Source organism: Elgaria multicarinata, chromosome 7, assembly GCF_023053635.1.
Source record: "Elgaria multicarinata webbii isolate HBS135686 ecotype San Diego chromosome 7, rElgMul1.1.pri, whole genome shotgun sequence".
In the NCBI taxonomy this organism is placed as follows: Eukaryota; Metazoa; Chordata; class Lepidosauria; order Squamata; family Anguidae; genus Elgaria; species Elgaria multicarinata.
This window is the reverse complement of record NC_086177.1, coordinates 19,563,195-19,581,306: the sequence shown is the minus strand read 5'-3', so window position 1 is coordinate 19,581,306 and position 18,112 is coordinate 19,563,195. Positions and strand designations below refer to the sequence as shown.

Sequence of the window (18,112 nt, the reverse complement as noted above, 5' to 3'; positions counted from 1 at the left end):
GTGAGCCAAGCTGCAGATTCCCTGCCAGAACTCTCTGACTTGGCATACAGTATATCTCCCTTCTCCCTGCTGGAGACTGGTGTACAACAACCAGGGGTGGGCAGTTCCAACACTGGTCATTGTGCATAAAAAAAATCTCTCTTTTCCCTGTCCTCCCACCCCAGCAGGGAAAAGGGAGACTTTTATGCACAATGACACACTGGAATTGCCTGCTGCTAGCTTGCTGAGTGCTGCCATGCTGGACTGCTTCTGGCTGAGCCGGTCTGGTGAGCACTCAGCATTGTGTGGGTCCAAAACTTCCATAAAGTGCACAATTCCCATGGCACACCATTAGTGTGCTGGGGAAATTGTGCACTTCTTGGAGGCCTTGGACGTGTGGCTTCTCTCCCTCCCCATCAGGGCCTGAACGGGCCTCTTAACATAAGCATTAAGAGGCCCTTTCAGCCCCAATCGGTGAGGGAGGGGGGAGAAGCATGGGAAAGTGCACTTTTTTGGCCTCTGGAAAGTGTGCAGATTCTAGAGGCATTAAGAGGTCTTTTCAGGCACTGAGGGGTACAGGGGTGCTGGGAAAGCCCTAGAGCCATTAAGACTCCCCATCAGTGGGGTGGGGAGGACCACTGCAATTTCCCCAAGGTTGGGGAAATGGTGCATTTTCCCTGTGCCTGACAGGACCTGCACTCCCATTGTTCAGAAAGGAACCATGGGGGGGAAATCCACTGGGCATGTTCCGCAGGGCCCAGGAGCACTGAGCGTGGGTGTCCGCCAAGCTCACAGGCCCTGGTGGATTTTCCACACACCTCTACCTGCTGCTGGCCATTATGCATAGAAGTCTCCCTTCTCGCTGCTGCAATACCAACAGGGAGAAGGGAAACTGGAAACTATCATGCCCATGGCTGATGCAGGAATTAGCCACTGCTGGTCATTGGGGCCCCAGCAAGGCGAAGAGAGGGTTTTACACACAATGACCTGGCAATGGCAGGAAGGGCAAAGGCATGGCTCCTTCCTTATCTGCCATCACTGTCACTGGCCATTCTGCAGAACTCTTTCGAGCAAGAGAGTTGTGCACAGCGGCTGGCAATGGCAGAGGTGGAAGTTTGCGAGCTGGCCTGACTCAGCCCAGGCTGAGTTGGGCCAGCTCATGGACAAGTGAGGGGGGTGGGTGAGCCATCAAAAGCCATCAAAGTTTCTTCTGACATCCCTATCTTGAACCACATAGAACATTTTTTTTTGAATAGATGATTTAAAAGCTTTCTTCATAAATAAAGGCATAGTACTTCCTGTTCCTGCCTTTATTCGCTCTTCCATGGCAAGCACAAAATACAGATATTAACGTTCCATTAAATGAAAATGAGGCCTGGTCTCCACAAACAGCAGACCATCTCTACAAATGACCCTGGTATGGACCCTTTCCGATTGAAGACTTCATGTACTTCATATTGGAAAATAAATAAATCCCTGCATGTGAAAAGCTTTGTGCCCATGGAAAGGGCTTTAACCTTGCCTTTTTCCAGGCATGCTATTTTTACTATGAGCATTTATTTATTTATTTATTTATTACATTTCTATACCGCCCAATAGCCGGAGCTCTCTGGGCGGTTCACAAAGATTAAAACCATTCAAAGTATAAAACAACAGTATAAAACCATAATATAAAATACAATATAAAAGCTCAACCAGATAAAAACAGCAGCAATGCAAAATTACAAATTTAAAACACAATGTTAAAATGTATTTATAGATTGTTAAAATGCTGGGAGAATAAAAAAGTCTTCACCTGGTGTCTAAAAGCATATAATGTAGGTGCCAAGCGAACCTCCTTAGGGTGCTCATTCCACAGCCGGGGTGCCACAGCAGAGAAGGCCCTCCTCCTGGTAGCCACCTGCCTCACTTCCTTTGGCAGGGGCTCACGGAGAAGGACCCCTGAGGATGACCTTAGGGTCCGGGCAGGTACATACGGGAGGAGGCATTCCTTCAGATAGCCTGGCCCCAAGCCGTTTAGGGCTTTAAATGTTAATACCAGCACTTTGAATCGGGCCCGGGCCTGGACTGGCAGCCAATGAAGCTGGAAAAGGACTGGCGTAATGTGGTCTCGTCGGCCAGTCCCTGTTAGTAACCGTGCTGCCCTGTTTTGTACCAGTTGAAGTTTCCGGACCGTTTTCAAAGGCAGCCCCACGTATAACGCATTGCAATAATCCAAACGAGAGGTTATCAGAGCATGGATAACTGTAGGTAAGCTATCTCTGTCCAGATTGCCTGCCTGCCTCCCCCACCCCAACCTCCACCCCATGGAGAAGCTTTCAGAGTTGCGGCCTGAAATGGTATCGCAGAGAAGAAATTTCGTAAGTTGTTTTGCTGTTTGTGTAGACTAGGCCTGAAGCTCACAGAAAGGGCATTTTGGGCTCTGCCATTATATGAAGCCCAATGCTCTTTCACTTAAGAAAACCCTTTGTTTTTCAACTGAGCAGAGAACACGTGTGATAGAGAATGGATTAAACGTGATTTATATTTGTTCTTGAATGCTATCTTCAAGCCTCAGGGGGGAATCGTCCCCCATTCACTGGAGTCCGTCAATCTCTTTACATTACTTTTGGTTCTCTATATAATACTTTAAAAGCTCCCCTGGCTGACAGACATGGCCGGAGGCTGAGATCTACTGAGAGAAGCATTATCCATTGAGTTGAACCTCCCTGGGAGTTGCTGCTAAATTGAATAGAGAATGGTTTAGGGGAGACCATGGAGTCGTGAAAGGCTATCATGAAGATTTCCCCATGACTATTTTCAGCTGCAGTCTGGATAAAGGAAAGTGGGGAAGGCAGCTGGCCAGCTGTGGTTGCTGTTGTCATTTTGCTGTCCAAATTAGGCAGGTAGTGGCAGGCACAGAGCTAAAGGGGCCTGATAATCTGCCAGACCTGGACATTGCATTATTGATAAGCACCATCTGATTGTGATCCCATATAGTGTGCATTAGAAGGAGGGAGCATGAAAGCCCTCTGATCTGTTAAATAAATAAAGTGGTTAAAAGAAATGCATTTCACATGTACTCAACCCAAGCACTTTTACCAGGCCAAAATATAATGGGTTCCTTGCTTACATGCCTGCCATTAATGGCAGAGAACCCGATAAGAACAGGATATGTTGTTTGTGTATTATTCATGCTTTGGCCCATGCGTGACCCAACAAAGAGTCAGCTTGGGGGAGGATTGCTTTGTAAAAATGTTGAGAAAGTCTCCATATGAAATCTAAACTTTATGGAGTTGATGTATGCACTTCCTTCTCTGCTGCAAATACCTCACTTTAATCCTTTCTGAATACAAGGATCAGCCAGTCACTTTAACTAAACACATTTCCACTACCCCTTAATCTCTCATTTTATTAATCTCTCTTCATCTTTTCCCTTCTTCTTGCATGTGCATGTCCTTTAGATCTTGAAATAACCTGGTTTTAGGGAAGGAAAAAGAAAGAGAAAACTGGACATTTTTGTGTGTGTTTGAAATTAAAACCTTTCTCCCATTTCAGGGTGGAAATAAATGGCATTGTAGATTATGTTTCTTTCTTCTTACTTTCTACCCTTCTCAGAACTTCGATTCCCCCAAATTCCCAATTATATATCCTTGATGATAAAAGGAGTCAGGCTGTACTAGCAAATAATATTTGTATAATTATTGCTGATAAGAATGGTATAATTAGGAAGGAAAACAGAACTTCTGGAAATAGTTGGATTTAAAAACATATCTTGCATTGTAATTTTAATGCCTTTACTGCATGTGTATTGACTTTTAAGCAAAAGTTTTCTCCTGGAATTAAGGGTGGGGGAGGCATCTTTAATAGCTGTCTGAAAGTGAATGGCATTATTTTTGTTCACCTGCAAAGCAACAGTATAAAAAGCAATGTAGCATATGGGCTGAGGTAGGCATTATCTTGGCAAAGACATGGCTTCAACCTTACATTTGCAGAAATGAATTTATTATTATTTATTTGTATTATATACAACCCAATAGCCAAAGCTCTCTGACTGGTTTAAAAAGATGAAAACCATAAAAATGCAATACAAAACCTAACATAAAAATCATTTACATAAAAACAACAGCAATTTAAAACATACAACAATAAAAAAATCCCAACACAAGTTAAAATCTTATCATATGCTGTCAAATGCCCAGAGGTAAAGGAAGGTCTTAACCAGGTCGACCTCACAGTGAAAAATATCCCAGAATTCAGGGGCCATCACCAAAAAGGCCCTCTCCCTTGTTGCCATCCTCCAAACCTCCCTCATTAGAGATACCTGGAGAAGAATCTCAGATGATGGGGTGCTCGGTCAGGTATTTTGGTCCCAAGCCATATAAACTTTAAAGTCAAAATCAAAAGGTAGTAAGCTGGGAAACATTGGTGGGAGAGTGCTGATGCAATCATCCCTGCTTGTGGGTTCCTGGTTGACAGCTGGTTGGCCACTCTGTGAACAGAGTGCTGGACTAGATGGACCATTGGTCTGATCAAGCATGGCTCTTCTTATGTTTTTACATTCTTAATTTGACTCAGAAATGCACAGGCAGCTAGAGCAAGCAACCCCAGAAGTGGTATTTTATGTTCAGACCTTCTGGTCTCCATTATCAATCTGGCCACTATACTTTGTGCAAGCTACAGCTTCTGAACCAGCTTCAAGAATAGCTCCACAGAGAGCACATTGCAGTAATCTAACTTGGATGTTACCAGAATCTAGATTACTGAGATCAGAGCCTAGACTACTAAAGCCAGGGGCATACTTGGGCCACCAGCCAAACCTGGTTGATGGTGCTCCATGTCATTGAGACCACCTGAGCTTCCAGCAACAAAGCTGACTCCAGGAGAACCTCCAGGATATGAACCTGCTACTTCAGAAGGAATACAGCCCTACCCAGAACTGGCTGAACACCCTTCGTAGAGAGAAATGCAGAAGCAGGGGGACACTTATCAGAAGTATTTGCGGGAAGGTGTAGTGCGGAAATAAAGAGGCGACACAACTATGTTGGGTTTAAAGAAGGGCCAACATTTATTTGATGGATCTGCAGAGGAGAAACCTAAGTGGGCATCAATCTTACACAGTGTAAGCTGCCAATAATCAGGGGAAACATTCCGAACCAGGTAGGCGGCATCTAGTCGTCACCACCCCCTGACTCCCCTTTTTGGGGTGGTAGGCTTTTCAGTGTCACTCCTCCTCATGTAGGGCTTGGAGCTGCTGAGCCTCAGGCATTACCCATCACCCCTTGGTGCCTTGGAATGCTCACCGACCCTATCCAACTACACATGACCGCCTATCCACCAATAAATGTGACCGAATTAAGCAAATTAACCTATTTAATACTCCCTGACTGTCTTGCAGTATGAAGTAGGTGAAAAAATTATAACCAATTCAGATTATGAGCAAAAAATTCCACTTGGCACCCTGAATGGGCCACAAGCAAGCCCATACTGCCTACAGGGAGGAGGCACTTTTTGAAGGGAGGAGGAAGGGAGGGGCGTGAGCCCTTAAATAGGCTCTGAGTCCCCTCCCCTCCCAGTGGCACAAACTGCCAGCCAATTGCTGGCTACCACGCCATCTTGTTCTGCCTGACCCGCAATTGGCCTCCCCATGCCCAGGGTACCCCGGGCATGGCAGAATAGCATTAGCCAGTAGAATAGTGGGTTTTTAAAAAAAGTATAGGCGCTTATTATCACAGCAATCTCCAATGAGAGTCCAAAAATCCAGGCAGCTGTGTTGACAGCACCATTGGCAGCTTTCAGTAAACATTCAACTTGCAACTAGCAACTGCAGCACACAGGTGGGGAACAATTTTCATGTGGATCACAGCAGGTGAAGGTTAAACGTCCCCTCCTCTGGAAAAATGCACATTTAAAATAATGCATTTTTCAATTGGGAAAAATGAATACTTTTAAAAATATGCAGTTTTCCAGATTGAAAAATAAAAAGACACTTCTGTTCAGGATGTGAACAAAGCGAAAAAGTTTTGAGGAAGAATTCAGAGAACCCCAATGCACTCAAACATTGCATGTTCACCCATTTTTATACACACACCATTGTAGGTACATGTTAAAATAGTTGTTCCACCCAGAATTGGACACAATTCATAATTATCAGGTCTCCTGATCCCTCAGGCAAGCACACATTCCGACAAACTGACAAGGAACACCAAAATCAGTGAGACTTCTTTATTGCAGGAAATCCCATGGCAACGCTACATGGTTGCATACTTCAGAAATCGTACAGCTCATGGTCAAAGCTATAGGCTCTAAGAAATTCCAAAACAGTCAAAGGCTAATCACTTGTGGTTTCCCTGTTGCCATCTCCACAGTTCCATAAATGGGTTCCAAGCCCAGATAAAGGAGAGGAAAGATCCCTGATATGATCCCTCAGGCAATCACAGGGGGAAATTCTTGAAAGTCTTAACAAACCACCCAAGGGAGGTAGTCCAATTGTGGATCATTCCTTGGTAACTTGAGGGAACATGGTCAAGGCCTAAACAAGATCATAGGGAAGGTAAAACCTCAGGCACAAGGAATCCCGTGCTTCTGCTTTAGCACTGGTAACACCCTGCTGTTTGAATTGGCAGAAGAAAAGTCGAACTGTCATAATCAAGCCCAGTCTGCCACTACACTGAGCTGACCACAAGCAAACAAACATGCAATCCACAACAAACACAAGTTCAAGTCTATTAAAAGCAAATTCTTACTAATCCAAAGTCCAAACCCATGTGCAAAGTGCTTTCAAAGTCCCAGATGGTGATGAATCCGAACAGGGAGGCTATTCCAGGAAACACAGTGCAGTTGTATCTGGCAAAGGCTCCTTACCTTTGCTCCAGCTTAAAAAGGACAGTGTAGGTCTCTTGCAGACCACTTGACAAACAGAGGCTTTGGCCTTTCAGCAATGCCCCTGTACAAACAGGCCAGCACTGCTCAGCCCACCAAGATGACACTTCAGTCTGAATGACTCCTTCTACAAAGCTCCTACTTCTTCCAAAACTATCAGATTCTCCAGACAGCTTCCTAGCCTCTCAAGGTCACGCTGTGTTGGGAGATGCGACTTCCATCTGCTCTTCTCTGAGAACACTGACAGAGCTAAGCTTGCACAGATTCTGACATTCCAAACTAGTTCTAATTAAATCCTAGTTAAAAATTATGAGGCCTCACAGCAGTGCTGAGACCTGCTCCTGACAGTAATATACCTCTCCAGTGTGGAAGACAGTTCAGCATGGATGCTCCTTATAGCATAATAACCTATGGGAGCTCTGAATCTCCTCAAGAAAGGTGGGCTAGCAGGATAACAAACATCCACACACATTTTGTCTTGAACACTCCCCCATATAAGTGGATAGATGGCATTTACTTCTATGAGGTAACCCTCTCGCCCAAAATGCTGCATTTTAGAGATTACTTTGCAGTGGGGAATAAAATCTTATCCTTTCTTTGATACTAAGTGACACAGATACTACCGAAAGGAACACCAAGTTTGGCCTGGGTTCTCCACATACACTGCTCTAGTAACTTGTGCAGCAAGTAATCATGTGACAGGGATGACTGATTGGTTACTTGTCCCAGAAAAATTGCACAGCTAGCTTCACCTTCACCCAAATGGATCTCCAGTACTAATAACAACAGCGTTTTATGCCTTATCTATCATTTATTGCAACCTGAATTAACTAGAAGTTTCCATGTTTCCTGTGCTCATTAATTCAAGCCCCAAATTAAATGTTATTTTTTCCTATTTGCCCTTAATAGTGGAAATACTTGATTACATCACTTTAATGTTATCAATTTATTAAATAGCAACTATTAGCCAGAGAGATTCATAAATGGTATCAGGAAAACCAGTTGGGAAACACAACTTTTCCCTGCCGATTGTGTGACGTGTTACACAGTGAATTGTAAGGGCACACCAGCAAAATGTTCCCCTGTGCAAGGGAGCTTCACAACAGGGTGTGCTTTTGTGCAGCTCCCATCTTATGGCCTACAACTCTCTGTGTCCCTCACCACAGGCTGTGCTAGCCTCACAAATTTAGGGAGCCAATAGCTTTCAATAGCTCTAGCCCATAAGTAAATGGGCTACTTATAAGACGTGAACAGGACACGTCATATACAGGGTGACCATATGAAAAGGATGACAGGGCTCCTGTAACTTTAACAATTGTATAGAAAAGGGAATTTCAGCAGGTGTCATTTGTGACCAGATACAAAAGAGGGCAGGGCTCCTGCACCTTTAACTGTTGCAATGAAGAGGAAATTTCACCAGGTGCTCCACGCATACAACTAACACCTGCTGAAATTCCCTTTTCTACACAACTGTTAAAGATACAGGAGCCCTTTTCATATGGTCACCCTAGTCATATGAAGTGACTACATAAAGAAAGACATATTTCCTCCCACATTATGTTTGGTTTAGTTTGGTTTGATTTTTAATCTCAAGTTTTTTTCTGTCCCATTTATGAAGGAATTTGCTAATTTGGGTAAGTTCTTTAAAAAAAAAAAAACTTCCAAAAATTCTCAACCATCCATTTTGACTCAAATTTGCCAGTTTGGACAACCAATCCACACTCATTGTCACATCTCTTTCTGCCTGGAGAAATTTGCACACATGGAAATAATGACTGTTCATGCAAAACCATCTCTGCATATTTCATGTTTCAAAAAGGGCAGTCAACGTGTTGCAAGTAACAACACTACCGTACCTATTGATAGGTTGGTCTACTTTTGCCCACAGTATTCCCCCCCCTCCTTTCCCATGTGAATACTGAGTAAATAATATCTGAATTCACTGATGTGTAACGGCTTTATTTTATAACTGGGCCATAAAGGGCAGGCTGTGTGCTTCTCTTCAGGCAAAGACTAGAATAATACAAAACAGAAGCAGAATGAAACATTCCTATAGTTACTGTGCAGTGCTCTGTTGCAACTCAGTGCTACAGCATTAAATACCAATGCTACTTCAGGCTCTGTTTCTTGCTTCATTCTCGCTCACTGTCTGTAGAAACTAACTAGGTGTGAGAAATAGTATTTGGATGAATACTTCAGTGTAATTTTATATAATTTCATGTTGCAATGTAAATCTCTTTTATAGGTCCCTTTAGATGGAATTTAATGCGGCAGAAACCTTGTCACCAGAAGGATTAATGTCTGCATTAGCATTTCGGCAATAACAAAAAATAAATAAAAAAATTCTGAAGCTAAGTGGTGGAGGCCCACGGACAGCCTCAAACCTGGATTCTTCAGCTCGGCATTCGGTGTTGGAGTTTTTAATTACTTGCTGTAGGGAAACCATTGCCAATGCTTACACGGAACTGCTTATCCCTGCTTCTCTGGGTCCTGTTCGATGGAGGTCTCTTAACACCACTTCATCCACGATCACAACAGACTTTAGAAACTGAGCCAAGGGGAAATGTTGTCACAACACCCGAGAGGAGGACACCCGCCATCCGGGTCAAGCGAGGCTGGGTCTGGAATCAGTTCTTTGTGCTGGAAGAATATATGGGCTCCGAACCCCAGTACGTGGGAAAGGTAAATGTTTCATTTTCTAAAAAGCTCTGTTGACTGACAGTGTAATCTTACACAGGTCTACTCAGAGGTAAGCCCCATTCCCTGAGTATTGTTGTTGTTGTTATTATTATTATTATTATTATTATTATTGTGACCTAATATCATGAAAATGTATCTTTAAAAGTCATATCCATTATATATAATCATGAGCGCTGGTTCTCTGTTGTGCAAAGCAAAGGTGTTTACAGTAACACAGGATATAGTTAGCAATCTCAGAACAAAGTGTCTGCAAGCTGAACAATAGTGAGTTTTCCACTTGGAGAAATAAATTCCATCAAGGCAGTCCTATACAGCTTGAGGCTGCAATTCTGTACTCATTTACTTGGAAGTAAACCCCACTGAAATCCATGGAACTTTCTTCTCAGTAGACATGTATAGGGTTGGGCTGTAAGTGATTTAAAATAATCCTGTAGGGTCCAGATTTCTGCCAGTTCATAGAACAAACATGTCTCAGAATTGTTCTTAGAACATATTGCCATAGCAAATACATGAGATTTCTCTCTCTCTCTTCCATATACAAGAGTATATTTCCTTCGTCAACATTTTCTATTTCAGTGTTCTCCCCCCTTGCAACTCCTACTTTGCTCATAAATAGCAAGTCTATTACACTTTGATATTGACTTGACTTGTGATGACTTTTTTTTCCCACATACCTATTTTAATGACCCGGGATGACTCCCTGAGCACATTGCTCCATCGCTCTGGGTAAATAATACATGACCTCTTGTGTCAGGAGAACCAACTGCCTCATTCTTAAAGTGGCAAAGCAATTCGTGGATCTGACTGGGAGCCAACTGCATGAAAAAAATCCATTTTTTTTAAAAAAAAACATTTAATGAAAAGCAGTCATGCTCCAAGATTCAAAATTCCAATTTAAACCCATAATACATTGACACTGGCATGCGTTCAGCCATGCCATGTATAAAGGAAAACTAAAAAACCATATGAGTACCCTCAGGCTGATGACAGGGAAATTGTGTTTGTGAGTGTGTCTTTGTGTGTGTGTGTGTGTTTGGAGTGTCAAATGTGTTAATATCTGTAAGTATCCCACTATCACCTCTGGTAAACTAATTTTGTATTGTTTCAAAACCCTGACAAATCTGTCTGACAAAAGACAACAGTGAGATAAAAAGATGGGGGAGGTGAATACATTAAAGAGGACAATGATGCCTCCATCATATTAATTTCAACTCTCCACCATAATTTCTACAATTTTGTAGAGCAGCTACACAAACTACTTTGTCCAGGAATAAAAAGGCTTCGATCTCTTTAAAAATCCAACTGCAGAAAAAGTATTGAATTTGCTTTGTTGCTGTTCTTTTTTCCTAATTTTTCCATTGCACTAAATTATCTTGAAGGTTTGGCAGGTCAGAATGTGTCCTCATGGGCATGTTTGTTTATGTAGGCAATGTGTGAACGAGAGACAAACATGGACTGTGACTGCTTCCCTAGCTTAGGTGTTTTTGAGAGCTGGTGCACATGTCTATTTGTCTCACAGGAAGTATATCTGCAGTTTCACATGAACTAATGGAGCTTTCATATGTGTCCCATATGGCATGCAAAGGTAGTTACCAGTGTCACATTTCTCTCTCTCTCTCTCTCTCTCTCTCTCTCTCTCTCTCTCTCTCTCTCTCTCTCACACACACACACACACACACACACACACACACACACACACACACACACACGGAAATAGATTCTAGTGAGAGAGGAGGTATGCAATGTATCCCTGATCAACAAAATTAAGGAATGGTCCTTGAGAGGGACATTAGTTCTTCCACAGTCCACGGTTTAGCTTGGAGGTGGTGGAAACAATACATTTCTGTCCTGCCCGTTAACCATCCTGCAGTAGCATTTCTGTTAGACTTTGCATCACCTCCACATCTTTGATTCTGTTACATCCTTAGACGTTTTTAACCAGTCACAGGCAAACTGTATATTCTATGAATTCTCTTAATACCTAGTTACAAAGGATCTAATGGTACACCTTAATGTGTGTGTGAGTGAATCCCATGCAGATATCCATACAACATGATGTCCCATCTGACATATAAAGACTGTGTGTGTTAAAGCAAAGCAATAACATTCTTCTCAAGCCAGAACGGAAACCTTGGGGCCCACCAAAAGGTGTTGGACTCCAACTCCCAACAGCCCCAGCCAGCATAAACAATGGTAAGGGATGATGGGAGTTGAAGTGGAGGGTCATAGCTTCCCCACCCCTGTCATCAAGGAATGATGTGTTTGTGTCGGATCTCCTTTGCTGACAACCTACCCTTGATACTCCCAATTGAAGAGAGAACAAATGCCAAATTAGACATTATAGTACACATGGGGCTTCCACCCAAACAGAAGACCCATGTCATATTCTCCCCTCTCTTTTTGTTTCATGCAGTTTCACATTTCTCAAGATGGGTCTTTAACATTTGATACATTTCCTCTCCCCCCAGTTCACATCATTGTCCCCTGCTCTACATTATTGGCTGCCAATGTGACAAAGCAGCTGGAAACACCATCTGAGAAGATCCCATCAAAGAGCAAATAAAAATACATGTTGCAAGGGAGAGAGGGGAGAATAGGTATGGGAGGCCATTTTCAGTGGTAGCCCTATACCCACCATATTTTGTACCTTGCTCCTAAGAAAATTTTTGGTCTGGCTTTATGGTGATAGGAGCTCAGAGCCTCCTCACGATCCTGGATTTAATAATGTCAGTGTGAGTTTGGGGAGAGATGTTTAGTCTTCGTCTGATGCTATTATAATAGACCTAAGTTCTTAGCTGAAATCCCAGAAGGCTATATTTAATGGATCTTTGGGCCGACCCAGGCACCGCTCTATTTTGATTTAGATGTCCATACGGTTCATTATATTGCTCATTATATCATAACATCTTAAGATGTTTTTGTGACCAGTTCTAGACTCCTGCTAAGATAGTGGCCGCATGTAAAGAGTATACCTATAACCAAGAATGCTTTGTGTGCCTCTTACAAGTTAAAACAGGGGGGATCAAATTGATGAGGACCAGCAATATTAGACCTCCAATTAACATGACCTAATTGTTACTTAGACATTTTATTGGGGGTAAGAAAAAGCCATGATGATGAAGAAAGTGTTCTTTGCCACACATGCAGCATGGGTATAATTTCTCTTTTAAGATAAGTAATATTGATGCATCCTTGAGCACTAAGCTTACACTTTTAAGCAAATGTGTCCCTCGTGTGCCACTTGTATCTAGATGATAAAAATAAAATATGGAGGGATCTGGATGATAGAATGCAGAATAATGAATGCATAACGAATACCTCATTAACAAGAAGGCAGGAAGCACAGACTATGGACATGAAAGCTATGCCTCTCGAACAGGTACTGATCTGACATTTATAGCTGACTTCATCAAGACAGGATTTATACTGGTAGAAATTCTTAGTCACATCCAGTTCCTAAGGTCAAGTGAATGTAGGGTGGCATTTTCTTTTCTTTTTTGGTAATTATTTATCTGCTTGATTTCCTTAAATAAGTAACAGTTTGTTGTTCCAATCCACAGCAATATATATGCAAAGAAGTGACCCGATCATATAGAGTGCTTTTGTTCTCATGTTTGCACTGTGGCTGCTGTTAAGCGCCAGCATGTTCTGCACACCATCATGAAACTTTACAACTTCCCTCTACATGCTTTGCAGAGGGATTATGTATTATGTGACAGAGGAAGTGAGATGGCTAGCAATAGAACTAAACAGCTTTTTAACTTTTTAAACATATGAATAAAGAACAAGTATGTTGATTATGGGAGGTGTGAGGAGATGTTGGGATGGGAACTCTGATGCTTCTTGACTATGAAGTGTCAGTCAGAGTTAGGAAATTTGCAGGAATAAAGTGGATTATTGGTAGGTGGTGTTTAAGCCTTCCCCTGACAGATGTTTCCCCCAGTTACTGGTTCTACACTCATATGGGGTAGGCCTAATGGTGCCATATCCATGGGTCTGGAGGATTGGTGTCACCCCACAGACAACACTGAGTTCAGTGATACTGGTCTCCCCACTCAAGGGAGGATCTTCAGGAATGTATGATACATCCTCTGGACGTAAGGCATCAACCTCAAACTCCAATAATAATTCTCCAAAAGTATCTCAGGCTCCTCAGCCCTGTAGGAGCTTAAGACTCTAGGAATGAGCAAGGGTTCTTTGGAGTTGTAATGGGAAGTGGAGCTTCTGAGGGACCTGATTTTATGGTATTTCTTAAGCCCTCTGTTACTGCTTTCATGATGAATTATCCCAGCCCATCAACTCCTGCATAGTGCTGTCCATTCTCTGCCACGTTGTGCTCCTATTTACCTAGCACACTCCTGACTGAATGTGACTTGCCTCACCAATCATAGGCCTTAGCTAGACCTAAGGTTTATCCTGGGGTTGTCCCGGGGTTGTCCCTGCCTGCTCCCGGGATATCCTGTGTGTCATTTACATGAACAGGGTTGACCCCAGGACAATCCTTAGGTCTAGCTAAGGCCTTAGTGTCCTGCTACCAGAGCCTTCCTGAGTGCCTGATTGACCAGCCACTTCCCTCAAGGCTGAAACCAAGTCAGGACAGCTGGCATTAAAGCAGCTGCTAAGTTGCCCAGGAAGAGTGTCAAGCAGAGGAATGCTCATACAACCTGTCCTGCCAATGGTCTCTCTGTCGCAAACTGCTCCCACCCCACCCTACTTTTCAGTGGAGAAACGGTGGTTGGTGTTCCTGGAGAACAGTTTGTCCCTGGCAGTGTAGCTCCATCCTAAGCCATTCACTGAGTTGTGTCTGAAGCAACTGTCAGAACAGAAGCCTGGACTTTGGCCAGATTTTTAATTCTCATGCAAAAACATAGGCAGTAGTGATGAATGAGAAATATGCTCCATTGAGCTTGTTGTTTTTCCACAGATTTAATCAATTTGCACCTCCTGAGTCTTTCAGCAAGCTTACACAGATCTGCATTCTGGAATCCCCATTTTTTTTGAGCTTTCAGGTGCAGATTGGAAATATGTGCACATAAAATGTGCATTTTAGAAGGAAATGTGCACAAGATGCCTATAACTGAGAAACGTCCACATAAAACAGCATTTCAGCAATGCAAAATACCTGTGGCGAGGGAATGTGTATATTTACATATACAAACAAAATGCAAACAAAGATGCATTAATTGAGAAGAATGTACACATTTCCATAGGGGTTGTTGTTATTATTTAAAAATGACTTTTTTGGTGAGACTGAAATTGACAGGTTCATCCATCTTTAGTAGGCACAGGTTCGGATAGTCATTGTCCCTACATACTTGCTTGTGGGCGGAAGGCACATTGTATTAATTTTAGTGCATACTTGCCAACCAGCCAAATTATGCAGATTTTTTTGTTCCATTTAATTCCCCAATGTCAGTTTACACCTTCCTTCCAAGAAAGCTCTTACAAATTCAAGTACTCTATACAAATTCTGCTCAATAAAAATAATGGATTACTTTTTAGCCAGTACCCTCCTTCAGAATGCTGAGAATTCTGCATGTGTGTAAGTGAAGCAAAATGCATTTGGGTGGAAAGAAATTAAGGTCCAAGTCAACTCCATTAAAACCCTTGGAAGCTTTGCCATTGACCTCTGTGGGGGCCTGATTTCACACTTACAGTTTGACTATTATATTTTAAATGCATCATATTCATTGCATTACCCAGAATTTATATTTTTAAATTATAGGCTATTATTATTATTATTATTATTATTATTATTATTATTATTGAAAAGACTTTTTTTCTCCCAATCAGCCTATCATTCTTTGCTATTCTGTCAGGTGCGGTGATGGTTCCATTACTTAATATAGAACCACAGCACTAACGATATCACTAATTTATAAATAGGGCTTTAATGGGCCTATTAAATCAGCTGCCAATTTTGCTAAACATTTTGGTATGACTACTTAATTTTAGAAGCCACCTGGAAGAGCACCGAAGAGATTTACAGCAGTCGTGTCAGAAGCTTTCAGCCAAAACTCTGATAGCATCTGACATTTTATGTTGCCTTTTCTTGCCCCCCCAGGAGAGTATCTTAAAAAGTGTCAGGTTGCAGAAACTGATGGGGATTAGGAAAGTTCATGGTTAGAGAGCCCGAAATAGTGCTTGTGGTTGACACTTTCAAAACCATCACTAAAATATCCTGATGACAGTGTGCTTGGGCCATTGTAACCCAAGCTGTAAATCAAAGCATCTTCTGCCTGTATATTATAATATAATATGGGACCATGAAGCAAATATTTCAGCTTTATAGGACAGAAACAGGCAGCCTTTTAACCAACCTGGACAAGAGCTGGTCTAAGCTAAATTTCCAGTTTCACATATTAGGCTTAATTCTGTTACAATTCTTTCTTCCTATGGTTAACAGAGCATAGAACTCACACTAGCCCAGTTCATACATCACAACCACCCAAGGTTTCTTAAACCCTGGATGGTTGTGACATGTGGCCACTATAATGGATGTCAGTAATGCAGCTTTTCTCTACCTAGCGCCTTTAAGATATTTGGGACTCTGTCTCCCTGTGTCCCCCAGCCAGCTATATTGCTGTGAGTTGTAGTCCAATACATCTAGAGAGTGCCAACTTGGGAAAAGACTGCAGTAACCTATATTTTCTGAATCACCAAGAGTCAGCAAACAGACATGTCCTTCAGTCCACTGTCCAGACTGGAAAAACAGGGCTGTCATCAACATTTCAACAAAAACAGCATCTTGAAGTGAATTTGAGAGATTTCTCTTCAGGTGAAACATTTGAGTTTGACAAGACTGGCAAAACTCCTCAGGCAGGTTTTGCACATCTCTATACATTCCAGAGTTAAGGACTGGGTTCATGCTGGGTTTGTGAAGAGATGTCCTTCTTCAGTACTCATATACAAAGGCAAAAACTGTATGCAGCACATAATTGGAAGTCTCCAAAGCGACCAACTAAATAGCAGAGGAATGGTAAAATTTGGGTCACCATGATTATATGCAAACTTACTCAGCAAGTGCAGCAAGCAAGGAATCCTAATATATATATATATATATATATATATATATATATATATATATACACACACACACACACACACACACACACACACATACACACACACACACACACACACACACACACACATACAGAGGGAGAGAGAGAGAGAGAGAGAGAGAGAGAGAGAGAGAGAGAGAGAGAGAGAGAAGTTGCTGTAAAATAGTACAAACAGAAAAGCCAAAATGAGGGTCTGGATCAACTGTGGATGCAGACAGTCTTAAGATAAAATTGTATAAGAAAGAAAGACTAACAATAAAGTATTAAAACTATATTTTAAGCTAATTGATTTATTTATTGCATTTATATACTCACCCAATAGCCAAAGCTCTCTGGGTGGTTCACAAAAATTAAAACCATGAAGTACAATTCAAAGTATAAAACAAACAACAGTTTAAAAACACAGTACAAAAGTACAATATAAAAGCACAGCCAGGATAAAACCAAGCAGAAATGCAGAGATTTACACAAATTTAAAACACAGATTTAAAACAGCAAAGTTAAAAGACTAAGATGATAAACTGTTATCATCTTAGTTTCCCAGTTATCTATCATACTGGGAAAATAAAGAGGTCTTCACCTGGCATCGAAAAGAGTAAAATGTAGTTGCCAGGTGAACCTCTCTAGGATGCTCATTCCACAGTAGGGGTGCCACAGCAGAGAAGGCCTTCCTCCTGGTAGCCACCTGCCTCACTTCCTTTGGCAGGGGGTCATGGAGAAGGACCCCTGAAAATGATCTGGGCAGGCACAAAAGGGAGAAGGTGTTCCTTCAGATAACTTGGACTCAAGCTTTGGCTTCCTCTCTCTTCAGTAGCTGTACTGTTTAAATGGGTATCAGGAGCGGCAGTTTGGAAGACCTGGAGCTGAACTTTCCTGAGGAGAAAAAAACAGAGGTGTGATTGGTACAATGCTTATGAATTGTCCTCCAGATGAAGGCCATTTGTACTAATAGTTCTCAGTCTATAAATTGTTAACATGCACTTTAACTAATATGGTCTATTTAATTCCATGTAAAAAAAGGAAAGGATGTCATATGCAATATGTAGGGAAAACTACGATGGACCTGTTGCAAGTCATTTCAACTCTCCTGCACATAGTCTCCTAGATTTACAGTTGATTCCAACAGAATGAACAGAAAACCCTGATATGCTTGACAAATGGGTGGGGGAATCTGGAGCTGTAGACTCAGAACTTGGAAGACAATTTGTAAGCATTATACCAGTCATACCTCTGGCCTTTGCTAAACCTACCGTTAAATCCATGACAGAGGAGGGGAGAGCCCACGATGCAACTATGGTGGGCTGTCACGGTAGTCCAGACGTCATGCACAATGAGCTCAAGAAGAGAGCTGTTGTGTCCGCCATTTTTTAATTTTCTTAAAGGAGCGATGCACAGGAATGCTCGCGGGCTCAGGTAAGTTTTTTTTTTAAAAAAATGAACTTGATTTTCCCGCTCCCCCTACCCTGCCCTGGATGGCTGAAGCGCCACTGCTTCCCGTGCATGGCTTC

General features: G+C 42.1%; 1 protein-coding gene across 2 annotated transcripts in view; it reads left to right on the top strand.

Moving 5' to 3' along the window:
* CDH12 (cadherin 12) overlaps positions 1 to 18,112 on the top strand; it is a 563,366-nt gene that overhangs the window by 358,677 nt on the left and 186,577 nt on the right. For both annotated transcript variants that reach the window (XM_063130255.1, XM_063130254.1), the window contains one exon: positions 9,086 to 9,522. In XM_063130255.1, coding sequence (XP_062986325.1) covers positions 9,292 to 9,522 — 231 coding nt within the window. In that variant the 5' untranslated portion in view covers positions 9,086 to 9,291. The remainder of the gene's footprint in view (positions 1 to 9,085; positions 9,523 to 18,112) is intronic.